The 27992-nt window shown below is 40.9% G+C and overlaps 4 protein-coding genes across 12 annotated transcripts in view; 3 read left to right on the top strand and 1 right to left on the bottom strand.

Moving 5' to 3' along the window:
- Nucleotides 1-2865, top strand: part of ADCY2 (adenylate cyclase 2) — a 205755-nt gene extending 202890 nt beyond the window's left edge. For both annotated transcript variants that reach the window (XM_039549160.1, XM_039549159.1), the window contains one exon: nucleotides 38-2865. In XM_039549160.1, the coding sequence (XP_039405094.1) occupies nucleotides 38-190 (153 nt within the window). In that variant the 3' untranslated portion in view covers nucleotides 191-2865. The remainder of the gene's footprint in view (nucleotides 1-37) is intronic.
- Nucleotides 2866-8404: 5539 nt separating this feature from the next.
- C2H5orf49 (chromosome 2 C5orf49 homolog) lies at nucleotides 8405-16156 on the top strand. The gene is made up of 3 exons (XM_039549794.1): nucleotides 8405-8601; nucleotides 12244-12360; nucleotides 15841-16156. Exons 1-3 carry the CDS (start codon nucleotides 8425-8427, stop codon nucleotides 15985-15987), a joined length of 441 nt encoding a protein of 146 aa, XP_039405728.1. The 5' UTR covers nucleotides 8405-8424; the 3' UTR covers nucleotides 15988-16156.
- Nucleotides 16157-19110: 2954 nt separating this feature from the next.
- On the bottom strand, nucleotides 19111-26491 carry FASTKD3 (FAST kinase domains 3). 3 transcript variants are annotated; one of them, XM_039549791.1, is made up of 7 exons: nucleotides 26418-26491; nucleotides 24484-25944; nucleotides 23292-23377; nucleotides 22727-22889; nucleotides 21625-21694; nucleotides 20175-20289; nucleotides 19111-19397 (listed from the first exon to the last, which is right to left on the bottom strand). In XM_039549791.1, exons 2-7 carry the CDS (start codon nucleotides 25913-25915, stop codon nucleotides 19299-19301), a joined length of 1965 nt encoding a protein of 654 aa, XP_039405725.1. In that variant the 5' UTR covers nucleotides 25916-25944; nucleotides 26418-26491; the 3' UTR covers nucleotides 19111-19298. The 3 variants fall into 3 exon arrangements, with proteins under 3 accessions (XP_039405725.1, XP_039405726.1, XP_039405727.1); XM_039549792.1 differs by lacking the exon at nucleotides 20175-20289; XM_039549793.1 differs by lacking the exons at nucleotides 19111-19397; nucleotides 20175-20289; nucleotides 21625-21694 and adding an exon at nucleotides 21725-22445.
- Nucleotides 26492-26523: 32 nt separating this feature from the next.
- Nucleotides 26524-27992, top strand: part of MTRR (5-methyltetrahydrofolate-homocysteine methyltransferase reductase) — a 32670-nt gene continuing 31201 nt past the window's right edge. For 5 of the 6 annotated variants that reach the window (XM_039548487.1, XM_039548488.1, XM_039548486.1 and 2 more), the window contains exons 1-2: nucleotides 26524-26695; nucleotides 27448-27579. The gene's annotated coding sequence lies outside the window, so the exon portion shown is untranslated. The remainder of the gene's footprint in view (nucleotides 26696-27447; nucleotides 27580-27992) is intronic. The other variant, XM_039548485.1, reaches the window with a different exon arrangement.

The following is a 27992-nucleotide window of genomic DNA, read 5'->3' as shown; positions in this document are numbered from 1 at the left end:
TGTTATCAACACTGGCTGTATTTCTGTATTGTTGCAGGTTACAGAGGAGACAAACAACGTCCTGCAAACACTGGGGTACATGAGCACCTGCAGAGGAATAATAAATGTAAAAGGAAAAGGAGAATTGAAGACATACTTTGTACATACAGAAATGACAAGATCCCTTTCACAAGGGAACATGGCATCTTGAAGATGCTTGTACGTGTCATCAGTACCATATTTTCAGGAAAGTATCACGCACTTTTTAACTACATTTTGGCCCTTAACATGCGTGCTATTTTCTGGTATGTGGCACTTATTTTAATATGGCTGCAGAATAGTTCCATGAGCCATCATTTTGCACCTTGATATTTCTATGTTCAAGGACAGTTGTGATGTACGCTATAGGGCTGGAAGATTGTACTGCTACTTGCACTGTTATTCAAAGACAAGAAAAGAAGGAATAGGAATCAAAAGGAGGTAACGCATCCTGAAAGGACTAAAGAGAGGTGTTAGTGACAAATGTGGGGAAAAAAGGCAATAAAGCTAGGGGTGCATACTATTTTCTGATGCATGGTGTTTTCTGGAAAATACAGTCGCTCCCCAATAGCATCCTCTAATTGGTATTAAACTATACAGTATTGTAAATAAGTTTACTCTGTCCACACATGATTTGGATGTGATCACCAGTTGCATCTCATAGCCAGGGACACGTTGGGTGGCTTGCTGGCATTCTTTCTGAAGAGAGAACTAACAATGCTGGAATAGTTTTGTACAAACGTGTCAAATGTTTTGAAGCTATTGTCTTTTGTAAGGTTAATTCATTAAAAGTTTATATGTACTTTGTCTTACTGTTGCTGTCTCTTAGTTTTGCTTCCTTCCTTGGCTTCTGTCGCTCCAAAGCTGAGTGTTTGCTGCTGCTGCCTCTGCTTTTTATTCAGTAGTTAGATGGTGAGGTAGGCTACGGCCAGCTATCTCAATAGTCTTGGTCGATAATATCTGCTAGACTTGCTATTGCCTTTCAGAAGCTAAATCAGCTCTACTGTCTTCAGTCATGGGTGGCATCCTAGGCACTTTGCAGTCACTTATTCTCTAGGTCATACAGAAGACTGACCTCAAATCCATAAACACAAGCAAAGTAGAGGATACTGAAAACAGCAGCAGTGCTGCTACTTAACAACTGGCCCACAGTGCTTAAACAATAACAAGGACAAGCTGTACAAGAGAAAAAAAAAGTTCCATTTTGCACTTTGACAACCTCTTTTGCCCTTGCATGCCTTTCACATAACCTTTACAATGCTGGATTTTGTGGGATATTTAAAGTAATAATCTCATTTATCATTTAAATTAATAATCTCATTTATACTCACTAGGACATGAGTATGAGCAAAATGCTGTTTTGTGGATATTTGAGATTAATTTAAGTCCCTTTAAATTAAAAAGTTTCACACTTGCAGAGTTTCATAGATGAGCCAGCTGAAAGACAGTAAAAGTAGGTAATTGTACTACCTATGCTCCTTTGAAGCACAGATAGTAACAATTAAGTTTCGCTTTGTTGGAATCAATTTTTTTAGTCATAGTATCCTAACAAGAAAATAATTCTGTTTACAAAATAGCATATAATTACAAGATTTTTTCTGACTGATACCAGTGGAAGTCAACTTATGCATTATTACCTCTGGCATGTTATTGAAATGTAAAAAGTATTCAGATTGCTCATTCATGAAACCTACATACACATTTGTATAGCATTGGTGTCCTTTCAGAAGTTCTCAAAATTGTGGGTCACAAATACATGGCATCAGTCCAGTCTCACTGAATGTGGCACAGTTTACTCACAGCAGCCATCTGCCCACTAGTGAATTGGAATGACAGTAGATTTCAAAGTGCCTAATTTGCTGTAAAACAGACAATCTGAATCTTGATCCCCTTAAGTTAGTCTAAAAGCAAAATGTAAGTTATTTCACTTATGTTCAACGTGACACACTTAATTTTTCATCCAGCGCTGGAGACTTTTAAACAGTAATTTTCAAGACAGGTGCTCAGTCTAATAAAATCTCATTAAAAAATATTTTTGTTGTCTTTATTTCTTCCTTTTAATTAATAAGATAAATGTTTTCCAGTGGAATTAAAGACTTTCCAAATAGCTCACATGGCTGCAAAACCAGTGTCCCAGTCATTGGCTAGCTGTCACTTGGCTGTGTCACTAAAGACTTCTCCTAAATCCCTCCTCGCCACTTGCTATAAATGTGTCCTAGGGACGTTGAAAGAAGCTATTGATCTCCTTCTTAGACTTCGAATGTACTCTGGGCCTTTAAAATCATTGTGGTATTGCCACACGTCAATGCAGTAATTTCTTACTGTGGGTGAAAACCCTTATGTGAAGTTGATTCTATTATATTGTCATATATATGTGCAGCTTTCAGGTATAACCTGTGCCTTCAGGATTTTGCTTTCATTTGTATTCTTGCACATCATTAACAAACCTTGTACCTAACTTCATAGCCTTGTTTCTGTGATTTTTATAAAAGTTAAACAATATTATTTCTGTAAGCTATGAAATGTTAAAACATCTGAGTGGTGGGGAGCTGACTAGTCCAATGAAATATAAAGAAAGGTGTATATGTGCCCTCCAAGAGCATGTTGAAAATGCCCATGTTCAGAGCACTCATATTCCACTGGTGGTGTTCTCTCATTTTGTAGTTGCATTTAGATTCTTGCAGGCAAATCCTGCTAAAGAACAAGAAAGTGGGCAAAAGATATGCATATATTTGCCCACACAAAGAACGGCGCATACCATCCTCTCTCTAGCCTTCAGTTGCTGGGTATTACTATCTTTCTAGCTGAGAAGCTCTTTGTAGTTAATAAATACCTCTTGTCTTCCAATGCATTTTACATCTACTGTTTATACTGGCTTATTTTTTCTCTGTCTCTATTCGTTTATGAAAAGAACTTTTTCTTCCTCCTGCAGCAATCTCGGCCTCAGTAACTGGATATAACACTACTCCTGTATCAGCCTGTAACCTGAAAAACTTTATGGTAATGATGTAAATCAGTATTTGACATTCCATAGATTCCACATCACAGTAAGATTCATCAAGTTCTACAACTTCCATGTTGGTGACATAGTTCACAGCTCATTAGTGAACCACAGAGTGGGACTTCTAAAAGTACAATGCAAATGCATTTCACACTGTGAGGCAACAGCCAAAAGATCAATGTAAGAGTGATTCACTGTGGTCTAGGAAAAAGAAAATCAAATGGGAACACCTGGGAAGCCTGCTGGAATTCTTTTTCAAAGTCAGTGCTTTGTTCCAATTTATGGAGGGCTACCAAAGGACAGGAAGAAAGATTAGACTGGCAGATGTTTTTTATAAACTATGGAAATAGTTTGGATCACCTGTAAATTAATGCTATTTAGCTGCTGTTTCTAAAGAGAGACATTAGTGTCTTATTTATGCTATGTGAAAAGCATTTTTCATTTTCTTATATTCCTATATGCTTCCTCCATTTTGTAAAATATCTACAAACCTTCCCTTTTTCCACTGAGACACAGGTAGTTCAGTCTGCTTGTTTCTAAAGCAAAGTGAGGGAAGAGCTTTTGCAAGTCTGTCCTGTTTTGTTTTTAAAACCTCATATTGGGACAAATAATAAGCTATGTTGTCAAGATGCTTTATATAGCAGAAGATTTACTGTTAAAAGATAAGATTTTCTTGTACTTTGATACATAGTTTTCCTTCTTTTTGTGGTTATGTATGAACATAGATTAATTTTTCATTTTCAGATAGCAGATTCTCCTTCACTTGGTGTAGATAGTGGCCTTCAAGACTTTTTACAGGTGAACCCCAAACAATTTTAAGTCTAGGGATTTTTAGTTTTATTCTTCATTTCTTGTCTAAATTAGCAGAGTGATTCTGAGGAGGAAATAAATGTAGAATGAGATATATGTGCCTTAAATAAAACATGTAATTAAGAGATAATTTTTTGTTCTTTGAAGTAATTCAGATTTGTGTGGATTTGTCAAAAATGTTATATAAATCAACTGTAACTAGTTCATCCTAAAGTTTGCTACATATTAATTTTAAGCATTTTCAAATTCAGAGGCAGGAATTACGCAGGTCAATGTAATTTTTGATATGTCAAAATGCAAGATAAGGGCATTTTATTAATGTTTGCAACTATGAAGATATGAACCCCTTTATGTTGTAGAATGCCCTGTTTAAAACAAAGATTCTGCCAAGAATTGTTTGACATTTTTTGGATAGAGTATTTTCCAAATCTATTTGTAGCCATTGGGACGCTCTTCCTGAACATCTCAGTTTTGACAGGAAAAAATGTGTGTGAAAGTATTTCAAAAGGTTGACATTCTTGTACTAGAATTTTTCATGTTTTATTCAAAAAAGTGTTACAAATAGCAATTTTTATGGAAGTTATGTCACCTCATGTATAAAACTGTATATTACTCTACTTACCAAGAAAGTTATTGAACAGAATATTGATTTTAATTGGAGCAGATATCAGTCAGCTATATTGGGTTGTGTGGCAAGGTTTTGGTAGCAAGGAGAGGGGGACAGGGTTACAGGGGTGGCCTCTGTGAGAAGTTGCCAGAAACTTCCTCATGTCCAAAAGAGCCAATGCTAGACAGCTCCAAGACCGACCCACCGCTGGCCAAAGCCAAGCCCATCAACAACAGCTCTGGGATAACATATTTAAGAAGAGATAAAAAATGTGGCAGAATCAGCAGCTGCAGGGAGGAAACATCTCTGGAAACACCAGGGTCAGTGAGGAAGGACGAGGAGAAGATGTTCCAGGCAGCAGAGCAGAGATTCCCCTCCAGTGGGTGGTGCAGACCATGGTGAGGTAACTGTGTCCCTGCAGCCCTTGGAAGCCCATGGTGGAGCAGAGATCCACCTGCAGCCCACGCACAACCCCACACTGGACCAGGTGGATGCCCCAAAGAGGCTGTGAGCCTGTGGGTAACCTGTGCTGGAGGAGGCTGCTGACAGGACCTGTGGGCCCATGGAGAGAGGAGCCACTCTTGTAGCAGGTTTGCTGACAGGACCTGTGATCCCATGGGGAACCCGCACTGCAGCAGCCTGTTCCAGAAGGACTGCACCCCATGAAAGGGACCCACGCTGAAGCAGTTCATGAAGAACTGCAGACTGTGAGAAGGATTCAATGGGAGAAGTTCATGGAGGACTGTCTCCTGTGGGAGGGATGCAATGTTTCTGAAAAGCCTTCCTGTTTGAGGTGGCAGTCAGTCAGTAATTAGGATCTAGAAAAAACAAGCACTTCTGTGAAACAACTGGCTTGACCCAAAGCTATGGCAGTAGAAAGGGGACAGGTTTTGAGCCATTTTTGTTTCAGCCTCTTTCAAGGGCCATCCAATGGAACATATTCGACAAAGACTGTCTCTCCTTCATGGCTCAGCTGAAGGTCAGGACCACATGGCAATCTGATACATGTTGAGGTCAAAGAGCTAGGACAGGAGAGGGCTTGCTAAGCCTTAATTTGACAGCAGGTTACTCAGCTCTAAGTGACATGAGTTTGAAACAGGCACCTCAGCTTGTAGCAAAAAACAGCTACTGTTTTTTCTGTGTATCAGTGAGCTGTCCAGTTATATGTCCCCCGTCCTCTTGTGTCCATCCTGTCCCCCCCAGTTATCATTGTCTCCTTTGTGGCCTCTCTCCCTGGCTCCACTATTATTTGCTTCATATTTCTTTTAGGGCATTTTTTCAGAATTATTGCACAAGCCAGTTTGACATTCCAGAACAGTGCCCCTACCTTTGAGACACTTTATGGCTATAGAAGTACATACCAACATGTTCAAAACTCAGACATCTTAGCAGTGGAACCTGAGGGGGTATTACTACTCTCTAAAAAGGCAGGCAATTGAACTTATCATCACCAAAACACCAAATTCAAAGCAACTTTTAACGCTTTGGTGTCTTAGCTCAGATGTATTTGAATGCATAGTTTTCATCATATGGACTAAAATTGCTCCAGTGTTTACATGTTCGAATTGAAGTTACTAAGGAAACAGACTGACCTTCCATGCTATTTCGTAACAAGAACATACACTTAACAGTAGCATATTAATAAAGTCTGGTTGCAACTGGAACAAACCCCCCTGGGCATTCATATCCTTCTTCTGGGCAGTCTGCAAAAGGTGACCAGGAAGAAAAGCCTTTTTAAGTTTCAAATAATTCTAAAAGGATTTTTACCTTCACTGGGAAGGAAAAATTAAGTGAAAAGCATAGTTTTTAATTACTTCAAATGGGCGGGGGGGAGGGAACAACAGTATTGCAAATCTGTAACAAGCATCTAGCAATATTTGTGACAATCTATACTGCATCCAAATGCTGTAATTCAACTTAATGCCATCAATTTAATGTTAATCAAAACAAGCTACATGAGAACAGTAGAAAGAAAACTGGAGAGAAATCTTTCAGATCTGACTTCAGAGCTCTTGCCTAGCTTAGTTGATATCTGTGGTGAACAGTTTCTTGTGGCTCTATTTATAGCTGCAGTTTCAGCTGAGCTGCTTTTTATAAATGGGCTTGCTATCTCTCTGTGCTTGGACTAAACTACAGAAAAGCACTTGCACAGTGGCAAGCAGGTCTCTGCGTAGGAAGCTGATGTAAGGCAGCTGTTGGATTTTCAATTCCACTGCTCGCTTACACTGTGCTAATTGGCCCATGCTACAGGAAGAAGAGGATCTTAATTGGTAGAGGGACATTATTAGATAAGCAGATGGAAATTGTCACAAATTATTAAAAAAACCACCCACATCAGTCTGCAGATTATAAAGCCTCCATGCTACACTCACAAAGAAGCAGGAGTCTGTGTTATTCAGTAGGTTAGTGATGGTAGAGTGGCAGCTACATCATAGGGATGAGACTTTTGTAGGCCTGAATTACTGCCTGGCTCCAAGATGCCTGAAACAATCAGTTGTGAAGATTTCTGGTACTCTGAAAGTTGGGGGATTTTAAATAAATTTTGGATGTTCAGTAAAATTCAAGATGCCTGGGAGAGTGCTATTGTGAAAGTGCTTACCAAAAGATACTGGTAGCAATAATAATAGTAATGCTGTGCCCACAGGACAGTAGCTCTACAACTGTGGTTACAGGAAACAAAGATAAACTAAACCAAGCTGCTTGCAGATCCCTAGGGACCACAGTAAGAAGCAGCATGGGCATAGTTACATATATGTATTAAACCAGGATAACCATGGGGTGAATATCAAACCTAGGAGCCAGGTACTACTAGGGCAGAGAAGTTTTACAGTTGGTCTGAGATTTACATGCAGGAGACACTTATTTTCAGTGTTCCCAACAAAAGTGTGTGAGAGAATTTTCCAACTGCATTGCCTGAAATGGCTGAGCATCCCATGCTGGATTCTGCACCTGGGATGGGGCAACCCTGGATGTACATACAACCTGGGGAATGAGATGCTGGAAAGCAGTGCCATGGAAAGGAACTTGGGGGTCCTGGTCGATGGCAAGGGGAATCTGAGTCAGCAGTGCCCTGGCAGCCAGGAGGGCCAACCCTGTCCTGGGAGGCATCAGGCACAGCATCACCAGCCGGGCAAGGGAGGGGATTGTCCTGCTCTGCTCTGCACTGGGGCAGCCTCACCTCGAGTGCTGGGGGCAGGTCTGGGTGCCACAATTTAAGAAGGACATTAAGCTTTTAGAGAGCATCCAGAGGAGGGCAACAAAGATGGTGAAGGGCCTTGAGGGGAAGTTGTATGAGGAGCAGCTGAGGGCACTTGGTCTGTTCAGCCTGGAGAAGACTGAAGGGAGACCTCATCACAGTCTACAACTTCCTCATGAGGGGAAGAGGAGGGGCAGGCACTGATCTCTTCTCTGTGGTGACCAGTGACAGGACCTGAGGAAAAGGCCTGAAGCTGAGTCAGGGGAGGTTTAGGTTGGATGTTAGAGAAAGGTTCCTCATCCAGAGGGTGGTTGGGCACTGGAACAGCTCCACATGGAAGAGGTCACAGCACCATCCTGACAGACTTAAAGAAGCATGTGAAAGCCTTTGCCCGAGTCGGTGATCTGCTGTCCGAAGAGAGAAGCCCAAGCTCCTCAAGACACTGGCTCCTTATCCTGGTGGAAATTGCATGCTGTGGTGTAGTTTTATTCAAGTTATCCACTGAAAAGGGGATGTGGGGTCTAGTGGAAGCTGTCACAGTAAAAAAAGTCAGTCCCTTTCTGCCAGGCTTTGCTCTAACCTTCCTCCCCAGCTTCCAAGGACACAAAGGACCAGGGAGCGGGAGCCGCTGCACAAGACTGAGACCAAAACTCCACGAGCCGGTGGATGCACACTTGAGGCTCGGCAGGGCTCTGCGGAACGCCCCGAGGCCCCGAGCCCGGCCGCGCCCGGGCCGGCTCCCGCCGAGCTGGCCCGAGGGGCAGCAGCGCCGGTAACGGCGGCCAGGGCAGCATGGCCGCGCCCGGCCCGCGCACGCCGGCAGCCATCGGGACGCGTTTGGCACAGCAGGCGCTCGACAACGCGCCGGGGAGGAGGCGGCCTGCCCTCAGTTCCTTCTCCGCCTTCAGCTTCGTCCCGCCCAAACGGGAAGGGCCGCCGGAGCTCAGCTATTTCAGCCGGCCGCGCAAGGTGAGGGAGGGAGCGAGCGAGCTGGGGTCGGATGGGGGGCAGCGCAGGGCGGAGGGACGAGTTCTCCCCGCGGGTCTCTGCGCAGTGTAGACACTCTGCTTGGACCCGGTGCAAGGGCTCGGCTCTCATCGTGAGGGACCGGGTCAGACAGGTGCCTAAAATCGTCATAGCATCACGGAATGGATTGGGTTGGAGGGGACCTTAAAGATCATCCAGTTCCAACCCCCTGCCAGGGGCAGGGATACCTTCCACTAGACCAGGTTGATCAAAGTCCCATCCAGCCTGGCTTTGAGCACCTCCAGGGATGGGGCACCGACAACTTATCTGGGCAACCTGTTCTAATGCCTCACCACATTCACAGTGAAGAATTTTTTTTCTGATACAAAAATGCAGCGGATTAATCTCTATCACTAAGCTATCTAATGCCAAAGTAATAGGTTTCACCATGAGAGGCCTTTGCAAAGTGTGTTTGCTATTTGTGGATGGCAAATGAGAGTAATGTCTTCCACTGGATGACAAGAGAAGGCAGAGACATGGTTTGCCAAGGATTGAGGATGGACAGGCCACTTGGTAGCAATGAAATGTGAGGCATTTTTAGGGGGAACACTAGGAAAGGCATCATTGGTCTCTAGGGTTTGATGCAGCACCAGTGGATTTTCTCCTAACACACTCTTGGGAACCCTTTAATAAGGAAACTTCGCCATTTTAATTGGAGGGAAAAGATTTTCAGTGTGCATTGCATAAATTTTCCACAATGCTCAGCTTTAGTAAAATCAATAGAGCTACTCAAAACATCATTATATGCCTCTGTAAGTGAATCCTTCTGAAGGTGGTACACTGCCACTCAACATGTAGTAACTCAAGTACACTGGCAGGGAGTCTCACTCCTTGCTCTGCTGCATTATGTCACCTTTGTTCCTCATTCTGTCCTCATATTTAAAATCAGAAATTAAAACAATCTTACACCCTCCGCCTCAGCTTACCTACAGTTCCTGGGTGGTGAACTTTTCTCTCTATGAAGTGTCATGTGAGACATTGAAGTTAACAGGCTTTTTTGTCAAAAATTGGCATAAAATGTTCTGAAATACCTATTATGTCAGTGTAACATGGCAATGCTATGGCAATTTATAACAATAAATACAAGCCATGAATCCCCTGCTCACCCAAGTGACAAGCTGCTAAATGCGCCAAGCACGGGGCAGTGCTGACTGGTGGTTTGTGAGAGTTTGCACATCCTGTGTCCCTGGGTTGTGGGCAGGGTACATACCAGACCACTGTTCTGTGCATTAAAGGAACAGCAAATTTCCTGCATTGACCACCTGGTCCTGCTAAAAGACAAGTAGATTTCTAATGTCAGACTCTTTTGTGTTGATTCCAGCATTTCCTTGGGAAGGTGATCTGACCCAAAGGTGAACGGGCACAGTTGGTGCCATGCTTCACAAAACAGTAGGGAAAGAGCAAGGTGAGGGCAGGCCAAAGGGCTGGCGTGGTGCTCTTGGGGCTGGTGGAGCTCACAGTCTATCCAGTCTATTAATGGCTGCAGAATTAGCAGCCACATGGTAGAGCTTTTCCTTACAGTATGGTCTGCTTTCACACTCACAACGGCCTGGTTTGTGAAAAATGCTGCTCCAGTGGCGTGGAAACAAAAAGTGGTAACAGCTCTTTAATAGGTTTCTTCACAGCCCAGGCCTCAGCCACAGGGGACGAAGCAGATTCAACCCATTTTTCTACACAATTTAGGAATTAGATAAGTTGAATCTTTTTATTTATACAGCAAAAGGAATCTCATTCCTTTCTGCAGCTTAAATACCTAAAACCAACTGAAGCAGAGAGAAGTAGGAAGAAGATGGGCTCATTGCATGGCCAGAAGCTAGAAATTCCTGCCTTTTAATCCCTTGGCTGACAGTTGCTCCCTGGATTGCTTTACATAAGTTACTGTAGCCAATGTGCCTGGTGTTTCCTCTTCTGAGACGTGGAGAAAGCTATTACCTATTTTATGTGTGTCCAGAATACCAATGAATGCTTGCAAAGCACTTAACTTTAGCAGCAGTACACAGAGGATGCCTACCCTGAGTGCACATTTATCATCAGCTCTGTGTGACTCACTTGCTCTGATGGGTTTAAGAAACAGCTCACCACCACCACCACCACCACCACTATCACCACCCAGGCCAACCAAATTATCATTTACAACAAAGAGAAACAGCAGCAGAAAGTTATCAGTATATTGAGCAAAGAAGTGTTGTCTCTACACATCTGGCAGAAAATCTTAAATAGATATCTGGGACCGAGGTAATTTTTGATATAACAGCCTGGCTGACTATCTGCAAGTTCCAGAAAGAACGAATTATGTGCTCTGACACAAGTGACAAATAATGCCAGATGAATAACAGCAAAGAGCAAATAACATTTCTGGTGGTGAGTACAAATTAAATGCCCACTGAATGAAACTGCTAGCATGGGGAGGAAAGGAGAAGCAAGGAAGCACAGAAATAGTCATGGAGATGACAAATCATGTGCAGGGTGCTCTTGAATGTGCCTGAAATCCTATGAAGCTCAATGGTTTCAGAGAAGTGAAGGGATAGATAGATAATCTCTCCTCTTGGCAGAACCAAGCAATGGAGATACCTTTAGGAATAAAGCCTGAAATTACAGCAGTGTCTCACTAGTGCTCTTAACTATGGTGTCCTTTTAATGGAACCACTATAGCCTTCTTGACCTGCCATGACTTGACTATATTTGGAGAAGTCCATTGTAATTCAAAAGACTCAAAGTACATGAGATTTTCAAAGGTTAAATTGGACACACTGTAAAATTGGAGGAGAAAAAAAGCCCAACAAAACGCACCATTTTTTTAGTCAGCCATGCACAAAGCCAGTGATGACTGACATGTTTAACAGAATATGGACCTTTTAATGAAGTTCAGTAACAACTGGCAGCGAATTTCAGTAGGGATTTTGCTTTTTCTTTTTTCTTTGAAAACTTTTTTTGGTTTTGAAATTGCTTTGATTCCACTTATGAGAACTTCTTGATTGGATTTCACAAACGCCTTTGTTGGAAGAGCAGATCTTTTATGTTGGTTATTTGGATGCAACTGTGTCAACAGTTAAACAATAATATTCTGGTTTTGGGTGTGCTTTATTTTCATGCCTGACATGTGTGTCATGCATACTGCTGGATCACTGGATTATCACTGTGGCATGTTTCTCAATTCTGCTCTAATCAGAAATGAAATTATGTTTACAGTGGAGAATCCCTTTGTCTTTTTGAAAATGCCTGTTTTGCTTTTACTTAATTTTGCAGATCATTTGACAAATACACGAATTTGTGAAGGAGAAATTAAATGCAGGAAATTAAAACAGATCAGTTAAATTTCCAAACATTACAACAGATTACAGGGGGGGAAAATGAAGTAAAATACCACAAGAGAAATTTCAGAGCTGAACAAACTTAATAAATGATACCACGTGTCATTAGGTAATTTTGCAAACTATTCCAAAGGAGGGGCCCAAACTTCCTAATGAAGTTGTCATCACCTCATGCAATATATGCACTGTTTAGGTATTGATTTGACTACATGTGTTCTGTAATCTACAAAGTAAAGCAATTCTGTGAATTAGTCTTTCTTCCCCTTTTCTCAAGACAGGAGATTTTTTCACCTATGATGCCGTTTTTGGAATAACAGAAGGTTACGACCAATATCTTCCATGCTGCGACAGAAAACACGCAAAGGGTCGTGGCCTTAAAATTCATGAGGAGGTAACCCTTTTATAAATTCGTAATTATCTTTGTTAAATGTGTTTTGTACTTTTTGACATGACTGGAGGCTATAGGCATTGTTTTACCCTTTATGGTGCAGTCTATATGGTAAGAAAGAAGGAGAACATCATTGTACTCAGCTTGCAGGTTTAGGAGAAAGCATTATCCCATGAAGACACCCTAATTAGCTCTTGCTCTTTCATATCCTGAAGATTTCCAGGACAAGACATATGCAAGTTAAAGCAAGGGGGAAGAGGCAGATCCTCTCTTGCAGAGTTCAGGGTGTACTCTGAACCATCTGTGCCCCTCAAGAGTTGCATTTCAGGTGGTTCTGCAGTTATTTCTGTGATGCTTGAAAACTCTTCTCCCTGAGAGGACTGGATTAGGAGGCCATGACTTCACTTACTGTCCTCTGACACCCACCCTCTCTACGCCAGCATTTGTTGTTGAAGGCAAGTCTCTAAAGCTGGTGAGTTTGTTAAGAAAACCTATACCAGATTGCCCTGCAGGAAGGAAATTCATAGGGAGCTAGTGCAAAGGTGTGGTCAATCAGAACACATGGGCATGCCTGGAAAAGGATGGGCAAAGTATTTGAGGCCAGCAGAATCCGGGTTTGATGTGCACTTATAGGTAAATATAGCCATGGTTTTACACAGCACCCTTGGAAACAGAAATACTGTCATATGTATGCATAAATATATATGCATGTATTTTTCCATGCAGCATCTGAATAATACACATACATACAAGTGTCTGTATATATAATTATATTTATACATACACACACAAAACTGCACATAGAGGCAGAGGCTGTCAACAGCCAAATGAAGTGTAACCTCTGTGTACTAATGACCTCAAAATCCCAGTGGGTTCATGGGATATAATGTGATGGCTAGGCTAAGGATGGCTGCTCGCATTGAGGGTTTTATGTATAGAGAAGGAAGAAGGAAGAGCAACACAAGAGTTCAAATTACTCTAATTTCTGTGTAATAAAATTGTTTTTTTCTGACAAAGCCCACTGCTTGTGATTTGTCTCACTAGCAGTTATATATGCCAGACATTTCAGTGCAAGTGCATAGCCATAATGCCCTTCAGCTCTATCAGACAGTGCAGGAAGTATTAGATGCTCCCAGAGGAATCCCAGGAGTGCCCATGAGCATCACCTGCTCATGCCTAGTAACTCAACTGCAAATCTGTGTGAGGCCAAAAGGTATGTAAATGACTACTCCAAGTAGAAATTAAACTTTTTATTTGAACAAAACAAAGACAACCTCCCTCCCCTTGTACCAAGCCCTACCTCCAAGTGAGCTCTTGCATCAACAGAACTCACTTTCCTATTGGTTTTCTTCCTAGAGCAAACTTGTACAGGCCAGAATTCATACCAGCTCTGCTGGGCAGTGCACACAAGGGACTGTCCAAACAGGTGTCCCTTAATCCAGCCCTTTAATTAGCAGGGAGACACATCAAACCCACAGCTGCTTAATACTACAACATGATCCTCTTGCATGTCATGACACCCAACACTGGATGTAACCATAACTAAGTTCAAGTCACATACTCAGTTCCTCTTTACTATCACAGTGGCCCTCTCAGACTTTATATAATAATAACTAAATTACAAAATCTAATAAATACAAATGCCACAATTTACATCTTTCTAGTACAACACTGAAAGCAGACAGGCTGAACACTCCATAGTACACTGCTTTACTTGAAGTGGAAAAGTAAGGGGCAAGCAAGCCCCTCATTTCTTGCAGATAGCCTGGGTGCACTCAGGGAATTCAAGAGTACAGTGACACATACTCAGTTTAGCTACATGCAGCTGAGTAACTGCAGTGGAGTGTGTGCACAGGGCTGCCATTGCTGATTGCAAGTGCTAGCAGTGCTAGAATTACACACTGCGAAGGCGGGTAGCAGGATGCTTCCCAGCCAACTGTTGGAAAATCTGAAACCCACTGAATGCCAAACCCACAAAGATGAAATGCCAGTGTGCACAGTCAGCGCTGTGCTACCAAGGATGCTGAAAACTGAATCTTACTTATTTAAAAGGAACACAAACTATTGGAATTAAATACTTCTGTGTATCATTAGCACTGTAAATCCTGTATTGCTAGCAAAGCCTTCCTTGATGGTACAAAGATTTTTTAGTTTCTCATTTCTCAATGTTTATCCACAACTAGGGCATGGGAGAAAATGGTCTTAATTTTGCCTGCCAATCTTCTTGACTTGATTTTCATTCTTCTGGGGTTAAAAGTTGGTGTACTGAATAGTTTTTAATGGGTGGAGTAATGTAGGCAAGAGAACTGGGGGATAAATGGTTGTTTTGAAATGAGCTTTTCTATTGAGTGGGTTAGTTAGTTAGTTAGTTTTTTTGTTTGTTTTTTAAAAAAAGGGTTTACAGTATCTTTGCAAGAATCTCAGGTTCTGTCCACGAGGCTGGAAATGTCTCTTAGCTGACTGCCTTGCTATGAGATCCCTCCAATCTGAGCTCCCACCTGCATCCTTGCAGGACATTTGTGCTGATTTGTTCAGACTTGTGTGTGTTGTAGCAAAAAAGTTTATTTGCTTGCACTTGAACTATGGTGTGGCATCTGCATTTTGATTCTCAGATACTATTTATAAGACTAGATAAACACATTGCAGACCAAGCTTACTGTGTTAGTCAGTGTGCAAACATACAAGCAGCCTGATAAATCTGAGACCTTTAGCTAGGAAAAGAAAAACAAACAAATCCTGTCTTTCCCTTCTGACTCCATAGCTCCCTGTTGCTGTAACACAGGAAGGAACTGCAGATTGCAGATAGTGATTGCAGAGTCACTTAAAGTGCAGCTTACTAAGAAGCTTAAAATCTTTTCTTGGTCATCAAGTCCACTTTCCATCATTACAAAGCAGTTAACTTCTGTAATCTTACAGCTACAAGTATTTTTAGTAAAATCTTTCATTGTGCAGAAATAAAGTAGTATGTGCTTTACTTCCTTCAGGGAAAGCTTGCATGGACTCATGGTTGCTCAGGGTTTTTCTTTAGGCTTTGATTTTTTTCAAGCTGTGCTTTCACTGAATTGTGCAAGCAAGGTAGGTGTTCCTGTAACAGGGGGCACAAATCTCTCCTATTTTTCAAATGAATCATGCAACTTAGTGCACAATAAAAATAAAAATATAATCTGTGCTTTTCTAGCATTTAGTTTGCCAGTAATCACATGGTAATCACATGTGTGTATGTATTTGTGTAAAAAATTATCAGTCCACAGCTCCATATCTTATCATCAGTGTCATCTAGGGACACATTCATGTTTATTAAGATACATAAAAAACTAGGGCAGGGATAGAACAGTATGGGCACTAAACAAATCCATATAGCAGATGCTGTACAGTTCTGTCAGTTATTTTACCCCTGGCCACAGCACATTTAGCAATAGAAAACTGCCAAGTTTTCTATTCACTGTGTGATTTTCTTCTAAGGGGACTTTTGTGTTTTCACAGGAAATGGCAAGACCTGTTCCTGTGGTGACATCTTCACAGTATGGGAAGCGTGTAAATAAGCCCTTAGACCCAGCAACCAGAGAGCATGTGAGGGTTTATAGCCTGCACGCAGCAATCTACGGGGAAAGTAGCCGCCCTGCTCATTGAAAAAACCTTCTCTAGGCCTGGATCCATGTGAAATCTCTCGTGTCTGTCATCACCAGCAACATTTATCTGGAAAAAAACCCCACGTTGAAAAGCAATATGGTGCTTTTGCCTTTTCCTCTACAGTTTAGTTAATGAGAATGATCTGGATTAAAAATAGGGTGAAATAGCAGCTGCACTTTTTCTCATGCTAATTAAAATGCATGTCTTCTCCTTACATTCTCATAAAAATCTCATGAAAAGCAGCACTGACAAGAGCTGAGCATTTTAGGCAGCAACACTGGGAATGAGACCTGTTGGGTCAAAAGCTGTCTCTGCAATTCTGGGCACTGCTTCTACATAACCCTTCACAGACCTAACATTTAAGCAAGCTTGCCCCTCAAGGTATCAGTGGTCACAGATTTTTCAATGCTTACAGAGTTGCTAGAGAATTGTGGGACATTGTTTTATGTGCACAGCAGCTGAAACAGAGATTCAGCTCAGAATTTTCTAAAATGGATGGGCTTACGTGCTTAGCGGTTTCAGTAGACTTCAAGTGGAACTTGAATTAAAAGGAATTTCTGAGTGCTTTGCATTTGAAGAGACAAAATCTGGGTTTAGCTGATTTCAGATATTCATTTCACTGACTTCCACTATAGGAAGGTCTGACTGATTTAACAAGAAAAATCATCATTGGTTCTGTATCCAATCTGGAAAAAAGGGGTAAAAAGAAAAAGCAATACTAGCAGAACAAGCACTAAATAATTTGGTAGAAAGTATGGAAAAAACACAAGGATTTGAGCAGTAGTCATTTAAAAAGCACGTTTAGCACAAATGTCTAAATCTGATTAAACATTTAATGCCTTGTACTTTCATGGAATCCAGTACTAAAATGTTAAGGTAATTTCAGGAGGAGTTTCTCCTGCAGGGTATGCATCAATTTGGTTCTCAAGAGCCATTGATCCTGTTGTTTAAAGCTGAGGCAGTATTGTTCAGAAAGGAACAGCCAGAGTGATCATACCAGAAAAAGAACTGGAAGTCCACAGCTGTGACTGACACTGGTTTTGCCAGGTATTTAGACATAGGAAATCTATGTAATTTGTAAATACATTGAGACTCCTAGTGAAAAAATAACAGAAAAAAAACCTTCTTAATTTGGGACCTGAAAAAGTAGTAAATTAGGCAATCAATAGCACTTGTTTGGCATGATGTGAGAAGCAAAGCCCATAGAGCAGCCCATTCTGAGACATGTTTGTTACTTTCATTATTCATGACCTTCTACATGCACTGGGCTATGGACAAGAGGACATTAACTGCTACATTCCTTTTCAAAAATAAACACTTCACTAAACAAATTCAGCAGCATTAAATGAAAGGAATCACAGTAATACAAAGGGAGAAGGAAATGTTTTGTAATACCACAATGTTTTTTCAAAAAATCAGCATCAAAGTTATACCAGCAAAGAATGAGATGGAATATGGCCATATTCTTAGCAAGTTATTTTTACTTTGGGACAGTCAGTACAAATTGCTTCTTTTAAGTAGCCTTTATTTACAAACCATCTGTGTTTGAAGAACTATGGGAAAGCAAATTTGTTTGAGAATACCACCACCTTCTGGCCTGTGTGAGAAAGGCATCACCAGTTCCACCACGGAGAAAGTCAAACATCAAAAGACCAGTTTGAGTTTTCCTATCTCATTTCTTTGCTTATGTCACACCCTTTTCATCCCTACTCACTTTTGAAGGTCTTTCACAGGTTGTTCTTCCCACTACTTGTTTCTCATTCAGTTCTGAATGGGTCACTTCTTCCTTCAGTGCTCAGTGTCAAAAGAACACCCTGACAGTTTCTTCTGTGTTAGGGATAAGTTCCTTACAGATGTTTGCAAAGCCATTTCAGCTGCTCTCCTTCGGTTTCTCTTTTGCTAAAGTGACAAATTCTTAGGCTACTGATATTCTGAACTTACCATTACACTGTTAGAAAGCATCTCATTACCTTTTGGTGCTCCCTCACCTGCCAGTGTTGAAATACTACTGTGAGGAAGGGTTTTAAACATGCAACAAATTAACACAAACAGAATGGACAGCATGACACAATGTAAATCATATTCTGGATCTGAATTTTGCATCCAGTAATCTCCAGAGATTGACAGACACCCGCAACTCACAAATTAGTAACAGTAGCCTTGGAAGGAAAAAATGGCCCCATTCTGTATCTACTGGTGAAGTATACGGAATGTCCATGATGTGAAAGTTTCACCTTTTTTGGATCAAAACAACAGTGAAAATCAAACTAGGTGATGCTGGGAATTCTGCTTTGCTACTCATAAATAGTAATTCTACACAGAGAATTACTAACCAAGCTAACCAGAAAATGTGTTTTACATGGCAGCTCATCAAGTATACATGATGTGATCAGAACTAAAGCTCTTGTTTTGCCTTCATCCATCTGCAAAGCAACTCACTGACCCAAATTAGGGCACACTGGTTCCAGCTGAAGTGGGTACTGGTTCTGGTTCTCAGTTCCAGAATTTCTTTTCATACATAAAAAAGGCTGCCATGGGACATAGTTCTTGTGACCTTCAGAGCATAGAGTTTCTGTAACCTGGAGGAACTCTGGAGTGTATACATGACCCCATTTAGACAGTTTACCTAAAACGGCCACCAAAGGCAAAACTACAAATAGAATATATCTGGAACACTGACTGGGTGGCCCCACAGGGACGGTTGTGCGTGTCCATTCTCCTGTGGCAGTGTTACTTTACAAAGTAAAGCAAATCCTTTTTTATTAAAAATGCTCTCATTTTCTGTAAGGCATTGCTCTTTATTGAACAGCACTCTACAGCTCTTAAATAAAACCAATAAGCCAATGCTGTTTCTACAACTACTTCAAATTTTAGTTTTATGAAACACTTGGGAAATCACATGAGCAGCTGTAAATAAATAGCACAATTCCTTCTTATACTGTCAAAAAAAGCCCTGATTAGTAGGTATTCTGTAGGCATATTCTGTCCATTCAGACTGGCCAGTATCCTTGAATAGCCATGTGCTGCAGCTGTAAATTAGAACCATTTAAAATACGAGGGAAAAACAGCACTGACTGTCTGGCACTTATATCTGTAAAATTGTAATAAATATTGACACAAATCTTAAGAAAATATGATCCTCTTTATTACTCTTTACATGTTAATTGTTCCAAATATTGGAAGGTTTCACATTCAGAAGCTCAGATTTTCTGAGGTGGAGTTATATAGAAAAAAAAATTCTTCTTCCATGCACAGAATTTACACTTTGTAGTAAAGAAGTTCAGCCTGTGATCCAGTGGTATTCTCCAGTGTCAGTTGCTGAGTCCGTATGTACAAGGAAAGATTTTTTTGTGTAGATAATCTGCCACTTTTCTGGTATTTTGTAGATTTTCTATCTCAAAAAATGGAATCTGGAAACAAACCAAAAATGATTGCTGGAAATACCTTTTAATAAATAACTGAATAAGACTGATGTTCATTAAGCAGATGCAAAATTACACATCAAATATCTTTTTTTTTGTTTTAAAATTAAAGATTTAATCCTAAATATATTATTGATCTGTAAAGGACCTGAATAGAGATTACTGTGAAACAAAGAGTCGTATCTATTACAGGTTAAACTAAGCTAAATATTATGGAGTTGGGCATACGTAATAAGTGATGATAAGTGGAAAATAAAATTTCAAAAAACTAAAAGCAACAGCTTTCATTCAAGGTATGTTTAAAGAAAAAATATCTTTTATTAACAGGCAAACTAAAGGTTGTACTCTGTTGTGAAAATATTATTTACAATACAAAGCAGCTTCTTGTTTTTAACTCCTCTTTTTAAACTCCAAGTTCAAACCTTTTAAAAAAGTATTTGATTAAAAATTTCAATTCTAATGAACTCTTACACATCATTTTCCTTTAAGTCAAGATTTGAATCTTAATCACTGAAGATTATCTTCCTAGCAGCAACTATGTGGCAAAAAGCACAGACAGAGTACACTAATTAATCTAAGGAAGAAAAAGGTATTTCTATACACCCTCAAAAAGGCAAAAACGAGGCAGAGAGAACATAATATAGAAAGGACAAGACTACATCTGCTTTAGGAATTAATTCAAACTGCAGTTTTAAATATTGTAAAATAATTTTTTACTTATTTTGTTAGCCAGAGCAAAAGTAAACCTTTATCTTTGGACTCTACCTGCACAACTTCATAACCAAGTAACTGAAGATGTCTCTGTTTAATAGCTTCTTCTCCCAAGAGATTGTGGCTATGAGCACAAAATCTATTCTGACCATCAACACACAGGGCGATTCTAAAATCAAGCACAAGTGTAGTATCAAAAAAAACCCCAACAAAACCACAACAATCAGCTATTTTAATCACCATAACTGCTGCAGTTTCTAAGAAGCATGAGACAGCACCTCCCTCTTACACCTCGTTGAATCAGATGTAGGATGGGAGTTACCTAGTTCAGGATTATTTAAATCACTCAATTTAAGAGTGGGAGGTGAAACCCTGAAACTTAGTGAAACTGATCTGAAAAGGTTTTTTATTTGCTCTGAACAAAAATTACCATGCAAGTTAATGAGAGCATGATATTTTTAATGCTATGATTAGTAAGCTGTTTTGAATTCTTCTAGAAGGAAAAATGTAAAAAACCTTGCCTCAGCTAGAAAACATTTTAGCAATAAATAGAATTTATTTAACTTACTAATTTACCTGTTAAATCCATTAGAGTTCAAGTTAAGTTTAAGCTACGTCTGCATAAGCTACACCTGTACATATGGTTGGCAGCATGGATTATAACTATATTTTTAAATCTTGGTGATAAAAATCCCATCAACTTAAACCAAAGTTTGTATATCTACTGTTAAAAAGTTGCTTAAATTTTCAGTATGTTAACTGTATTGTGACTTTATTTACTTTATGAAAGCTATTACTTAAAAAAAAGCCACTAAAGCTCATTCTTAAGCATTTAAGCATGGGCTCTTGGAAAGAACTTGTATTAGTCTCTGAGTCTTGTGAAAGTGTCCTGGTTTCAGCTTAAACCTCAACAGAAGGTTAAGCTGGAAAAAGCCTAACCTCCTCAAAGTCTTTTGCTTTATTCACAGGATTGCAGTTGCAAATACCACACCAGCAAGGTTGTTTAACTTTGTATCCAAGGCTTCCCAAAGTAACCCCTGTTTAACATACTTTTAAACACCTATGCATTTGTCAATGAAAAAAACCAGCATCTGTAGCAAATATCCTTATTATACAGGATTCCTGGCAGAAGTAAGTTTGTGAACTCAAACTGATTTAAACTCTTTTAAATATGTGCAAATACACTCATTTAGAATTTAGTTTTAATTTGAAAATTAATTACAGAATATCAAAATACATTACTATAATCCAAATAAGGATCACTTGATTCTGTCACTGAGTAAAAAGACTAACTGTCTGACACTGTATAGTCAGGTGGCAAAACAATGAGCAAAAAGCAGATTGTTAATTTTGTCCTTTTGCCAGCAGTTTCGATATGAGACCTGAACTTTGTTGAAGTCAATGGCAAAACTGCAAATAGCTTAAATTTTGCCAGGTTTTCACCCTGGATGCTCTTTCTTAGTGTAAATCAACATTTTACCAGTGGTTTCTTTTATTCTCTTACCGTCTGTGTACTTCTTCAAGTTGGGCCGCAGGCAATACAAAACCTTCTTCATCTAATTTAATCTCAATATCTTGTGTAGATGAAAAAAGAAGTGACATTAAAAGTCATTTCTTATAACAAACTTTCTACGGCAATTCTCATCCTCTCACAGTTGTTTTATTAAATAACTGTAATACTATCACAATTTTTTTTTTTTTTAATCACAGAGGCTAGCAAAAGTTGTATAGACTTAACACAAATGAGTGATAATTAGTAACAGTTCAGCCTTTCATAATGCTAACAAGCAAAGTAGTATTCCAAGTCCACTAAAAATTGTGATGCAGTTAAATGGCACTTTGCTGTGCTAGCTAGGGTCTCTGGAATTTTGAGGGCCTTGGGGAGAAACACACTCTCTCCCTCTTTGCTAACTTCAACATCCCCATGAAAGCTGACATGCAGACTAACTCTGGAATCATGCCCTTTTTTTATTTTTTTTTAAATCCTTCTGACATCCATGGTGTCCAAGACTCCCTTCCTTCAACATCTTATTATCATCCACCCCTCCTGGGCACGTGCCTTTCATCATCATTGCTTTCTGTGTTTCTTTTCCTGCTGCACACAACACTCTGCTTTGCTCACTCCTGTCTTAGAACCCACAAACCATGACCGAGTGTGTAGTCAGTAGCTCTTGCTGAGGGGAGAGGAGCCCAGCTGAGCAGGGCACAGGGCGGACCACCTTCCAGTCCTCCTTTTTTTCTACTCACCACTAAAGCAGGGAGATCAGGCAAATGGCATTGCCTCATTTTACTTTGCATTATACAAATTGTTTAACGGATAAGGAGCTGATAATAAAAACACAGAATACAAGCATTAGCAGCTGTTTTCAGTGCAGACTGGCTGTGTAAATACCAATTAACACTGCAGTGCTTTTCTCTCCATTTTCCTTTCTCTGACTCTAAAAATTATTTACTTAAAGTTCCCAAATTTCAGATATTTTACAGGATTTTGTATCCCAGTTTACTTTTTCTGTATTTGCAGAATTTAGAATGCCCACAAAAGAAATTAAAGCTTTGGTACCATACACACACATATTTGATTACTAATCTAAAGAAATGATACTTACCAACTACATAGAAATATGGTGTTGATACATCTGATGCAAAATAGATTCTTTTTTTCAGTAAATAAAGTAATCCAGTCTTTACTCTTTTAAAGAGGTGAACATCAGGAGAACTGTGAAGCGTAGGAAAGGCCTTTACTTGATACCTTGAAAGGAGTTTCGGACCCTACGTAAGCACAGAAAACCAAATCAAAAGGGAGATAACATTTTTGTAATTACCTCACACTAACAGAGCAAAATGTATTCTGTGCATTTCAAAGTCAAGTCTATTGAGAGACCTACAGTCTTAGGTACGATCTGCTGGAAACTTGAAAATCACCCAACCACCAGAACATCCTCAGGAAGCTTCCATGCTATCAACGTTCATGAGAAATGCACAGCTGTTTCCATTCATACAAATATATCAAGTAATTCAATCAGGTAGAAATGCCCCATATTGTCATCAAAGAAAGTTGTTTTGTCCAATTCCAATGTTTTTATGGGAAATACACTCAACTAAGTATAAACAGGGCCCTAATAACCTTATCTCCTCTTGTTAACATCACTTCTGGTTTCACATGTACTGTACCTCATAAAATGGGCATTCCAGGGTGACAGTCAGAAAAAGCTGGGTTAGCTGGGACATAGCAGCTCTGTTCAAAGCAGGTGGCTGAGCTGAAACAACAACATTCAGGTTTTCAGGTGTACCTTCAACAAAGTATCTTTACACAAACCACATGCAGAAGTTAGGAAAAGCTATTCAGTATAATGTGCAGAAAAGCTACTTAATCATTAAAATTCCCAGTAATTGTTTGAACGAGCAGAAAGATCAGTATGAAATCACATAGGTAGAAAAATGAGAAAATTATTTACAGAAATATCAACATAAGAATATACAGCTAGCAAGATCTTAGTTAAAACTGTCATATTCTTTCACCAAATAAATGAGGATCCAAAAGATGCAGGACATTCTACAGAGAAGAATAAATTTGAGTTGAGGTCTTAGATAAATATCTCCTTCTTATAACTTCATTTTCCCCAGGTTATAATCCCAGGATCTCACTGTTTCCCCCTTTTTTTTTTTTTTTTTTTTTTAATCTGCAAGTAGTGGATAATACCACATAATTTCTGGACATTTGACTGCTTGATAAAAATCAACTCCTTAAGGTATTTCATGTTGAAAAATTAAGTGACCAATGTTTCTAATCACTTTGAAAACTTTACCTTAATTAATAGAGCAATCTTAGCTGAAATCTTATTAAGACAGTCATCTTTCTTGCATAGCATATATCTCTCTACAATGACCCTAAAATTCTTTACTATCAAATAGGGAATAACTCAAAATGATGTGTTGTTCATAACAGATTTGTGTCTAAAGGCATTGAAATGTGCAATAATTAAAGCCAATAACAGGCTATCACATGGGGGCTGTTCTAGCATCCTGTATAAGAAAAAGGATAAATATGGGGAACACCAGGTCACTGTTTTCTAGAAAACCAGAAGGATTAACTGAAATAATTCCTTTAAGGGAATTCAAGTCTTTGTTTTAAAACTGTACAGTGCAATTTTCAAACTCATCTAAATGACAGAACATGAAAGACAATGGCAATTGTGACAAGGAAGCAACAGCCTTTGGCCTCCTGATCACTATTTTCCAGTCACTTGGATCAGGTCACTGTTGATTTGACAAATGAAAGCGATAAAAAATGGGTGCTTGACAAGAAACAAACTACATAATAGAAAGAAATATGGAACATCCCAGGAGAAACTCTGCTCCTTACCTTGAAGCTTTTGCAGAAAATAGGGACTAAATACCTTTGGCAGAAAATTTATTGGATAACGTTGAATAAGGACACATGAGTGTAGCAGGTGCAGCAAGGTGTGAGGCTGAAAGTGCCTCAGGCGGGTATGCAGCACAGTTTCAAGCTTCCCGAACAAGGAAGAAGCACTTGGAGGCAGATAGTTAAGAGTCCCAAAGGGTGTAATATATGCAGCAATCTGGTCAGTGGTAAGTCTGTCAGCATTGGAAATGAAACCTTCTGCCACTGCATCAAAGATGGGCTTTGAAAGAATCTTCTTTCTGCAGCAATACTGCATGACCTTGCTGACTGTTTGAGGATGCATGGTGAGGATGGACTTGGGGATGTGTCTTTCCAGTGCCTCTGTAAAAACTTTCACTTTTTGCCCAAAGTACAGGAAGGCTTCCAGTACATTAACCAGTTCATGATCTGTGAAATAGGGAACATGCTTCACAGAATGTTTACACAGTGCTGTGACTAAGGGAACTGCCTGAGTCTGACTAAGAACCACCAGTGAATTCAGTATTACACTTGCGAAGTTTGGGCTTAGCTGGGAAACCGTGCGTAAAGTGACACTGTTCAGTCTGTTTAGTAAGTTTTGGCATTGTTTCCCTTCCCTGACAGTCACCTGCAGTATCTTATAAACCATCACTATTTCCTCAGGACTCCATCTCTCAATGTCTTTTTCTTGCATGTGGTTCACAATTTGTTCCAGCATTGCACAACTTGGGCCTTCCAACTCAAGCAAACTCTCTCCAAGAGCACAGAGATTTTCAGCAGTCAGCTGTCCCTTACCAAGCCTCTCCTCACTCTCTGAAAGCAGGCTTGCCATCAGCGTGCTCTGCGGATCTATACGAAGCTTTATCAAAGCCTGCAATGCATTCAGCAGTCCAGTGTTTGACAGTTTTGAGGATTCAAATTCAAACTGGAAGCATAATGCCCTGAAAACTTCATTCTCTAACAGTCCAGGGTTTTTAAGACCATTGTCATCCACCTCAACTTCAGAAATCCTCTGCAGGGCTCCTGAGGCCATAGTATCAGACATGACCTCTAGAGAGTTAAGAAAGTAAAAAATCTCTTTTGATGTACAAAGGTTGTTCAACTTCTTGAAAAATAATTGCTCATCCATCCACACATTATTTGATTCAGTACAGTTCCTGCTATCTCCACGAAGATGCACAGTTTCAGTAACAGAAAGTGGTTGCATCTGCAGTTTTAAGTGTTTTTTCCTACAAAACATATACTGAGATTTATCTTTCAAATACAGCATCCTCACGGCCACAAAGCTACACTTTTGGGGTTTTTGCTGGCCACTGATGAAGCTCAACCTTTTCCTTAGGGTCATCAAAGCGGACCTGCTTGCTGGTGCGCTGCATGAATACAACTGGAAACTTTTTCGGCTAATCAAAGCCATATTGAATCAAGTGAGTTCTGAAATGATACCTAGGGGAAGAAAAATAGATATGTAGTCTGGAAAACAGCACCACGGTCCCTAAAATGCAGGAAAAAAAAAACCCCAATCCTTTTGGTGGCTGGAAAGACGGGTACGATCCCTCTCCCATGGCCACGAGCAGAAGGCAATGCCAGGAGCAGAAACTGACGGGAGCAGCGAGCCCTGTGTGAGAGGCTGCCGCGCGTCTCTGCCCCGTGTTCCCACAAGGACGCTTTGGCAGAACAACAGGAGACTGACACGGTCGCTTCCCCGGGCAGGAGCTGCGCGACGGCGCTTTGCCTCCCACCGCCGAGGCCGGGGCGGCACCGGCGGGGCCCCTCCATCCCCCTCCGCCCCAGCAGCTACTGCTGCTATTGCTGCTATTGCTGCTATTGCTGCAGCCGCTGCCGCGGGCCGGGCTGAGCCCGCGCTGCTCCGCCCCGGGGGGCACCCGGCGGTGCCGGGGCAGCCGCGACGAGCTCACCTCGGCAGCCATGACGGGCAGCGCGGCGCCTGCCGGGCCCTTCCGGCGCCTCCGCTCGGCGCGCCCGGCTCCGCCCCGGCCCCGCCTCCGCCCCGCCGCTGCCGCTGCCTGCGGCCCGGTCCGGCTCGGCGCGGCTCGGCGCGGCGCTGCCCGGGCGGTCGCGGAGCGGGGGCTGGCGCTTTGCTTCGGAAGTGGGATTCGTGCCTGTGTGCACCGCGTCCTGCAGCGCAAGTACTCGGGTTCCCCGTTCCGAGGGGCACCGGGGCCGGGCGGAGAAGGTGCGCGGGGCGGAGGGGTTTATGTTTCGCTTTTTATATTTGTCTTGGCCCTAGAGTGAAAATGGTTCTGAGCAAGTCGCAGGCTGTTGGAAAAGTGTCTTGGGAATGACTTCGTGGCTCAAGGCACGGTCCCACAACCCGGATTAAAGCCACAGAGGAGTGCCTGAAGCTTTTCTGGTTGATGACAGAAAGACGTTGTTTTTCTAAGTTTCAGAGAGATGAAACTCCTCCATGTGTGCAGTGCAGGTTGAATCAGGATCATAGGAGTTTATCCATCTGATGACATAACTAACAGTTTGCGCAATGAAGTTTCTTGGTTTTTTTATCCGGTCCGTGGCCGCGCAGGTCACATTTGCCAGGGCAGGTCCATGAGGTGTGTGAGTCTGGCCTTGCCGTACAGCTGCGGCACTGCTGGGGCAGCACGTGTGGTTCAGCGGCTCCCACAGAGTGTTGCCTTAGGGGGCTGGTGGGCTCCCTGCTTATATTCTGTGGACTGCTAGGTTTCTGATTTTTCCAAGTATTGGATCAGATGAGCTGTAATTTGGAATGCCGTCCTTAGCTTCATGTTAAGCCCTGGTTTGATCCAGCAAATCACACGTTGTTTTCACAGCTTAAACGTGTTTTTTGATGTGCATCTACCAGCACAGCAACATGTTAAAGGCTGCTGGTGTGGTACTACTATTAAAGTTACAGGGATTCTTCAGAAAGCTCGATAGTTCAAGAATTACCTTTTTTCTCCCTATTTATTCCAGTTGAACTTGTATCACAAGTGGAAGTGGCATAGCATCTTTAAAGAGTGTATAGAGCAGCAAAGCAAGAGCAGTGTGGACAGTATGCTCATTTGAGAGCAGGTGTGTTCCTGGATTGTGGTTGCTCATCTGCAGGTAGGCATGACTGATTTTTATCTCTTTGAGCAGGCACCACTTAGCAGTCTGTGCACAAAGATCTTATGGTTGATTGCAGAGAGAACACTTGTTCACAGGGTGAAATTCTTCAACTTGTGCAGTTTAGATCAAATCATGATTAAAGGAGTTTATTGATCTATTGTTGACGTAAGTGTTAAGGAATTAATAAAGTACTGTTTAATCAGTTAATTGAACTTTATATTTAAGATCAATAGCAACAATGCAACAGATATGATACTAGGCACCTGGAAAATGTTAATAAATGCCTACAAATATTTGAACAGCTTTCTGTATCTAAATCCAAGGAATTGTCTAATTGTGCTCTCTCCTGCTGCCTCAAGGATGCATTCACACTGTTGCATACACACACAGTACCATGTCTCAGGAGGTCT

The sequence above is a fragment of the Corvus cornix genome, chromosome 2, assembly GCF_000738735.6.
Source record: "Corvus cornix cornix isolate S_Up_H32 chromosome 2, ASM73873v5, whole genome shotgun sequence".
Classification (NCBI taxonomy): Eukaryota; Metazoa; Chordata; class Aves; order Passeriformes; family Corvidae; genus Corvus; species Corvus cornix.
The sequence above is the reverse complement of the archived record's forward strand: the minus strand, read 5'-3'. Positions and strand labels throughout refer to the sequence as shown.

Excerpts from the sequence above, each read along its gene's own strand:
- C2H5orf49 (XM_039549794.1), top strand. The coding sequence starts at position 8,425 with ATGGCCGCGCCCGGCCCGCGCACGCCGGCAGCCATCGGGACGCGTTTG. Across the intron at positions 8,602-12,243 it reads ATTTCAGCCGGCCGCGCAAG|ACAGGAGATTTTTTCACCTA; the intron begins GTGAGGGAGGGA and ends CCTTTTCTCAAG. Across the intron at positions 12,361-15,840 it reads GCCTTAAAATTCATGAGGAG|GAAATGGCAAGACCTGTTCC; the intron begins GTAACCCTTTTA and ends GTGTTTTCACAG.
- FASTKD3 (XM_039549791.1), bottom strand. The coding sequence starts at position 25,915 with ATGGCTTTGATTAGCCGAAAAAGTTTCCAGTTGTATTCATGCAGCGCA. Across the intron at positions 21,695-22,726 it reads ACCATATTTCTATGTAGTTG|ATATTGAGATTAAATTAGAT; the intron begins GTAAGTATCATT and ends CATCTACACAAG. Across the intron at positions 19,398-20,174 it reads TTGGTTATGAAGTTGTGCAG|ATTCCATTTTTTGAGATAGA; the intron begins GTAGAGTCCAAA and ends GTTTGTTTCCAG.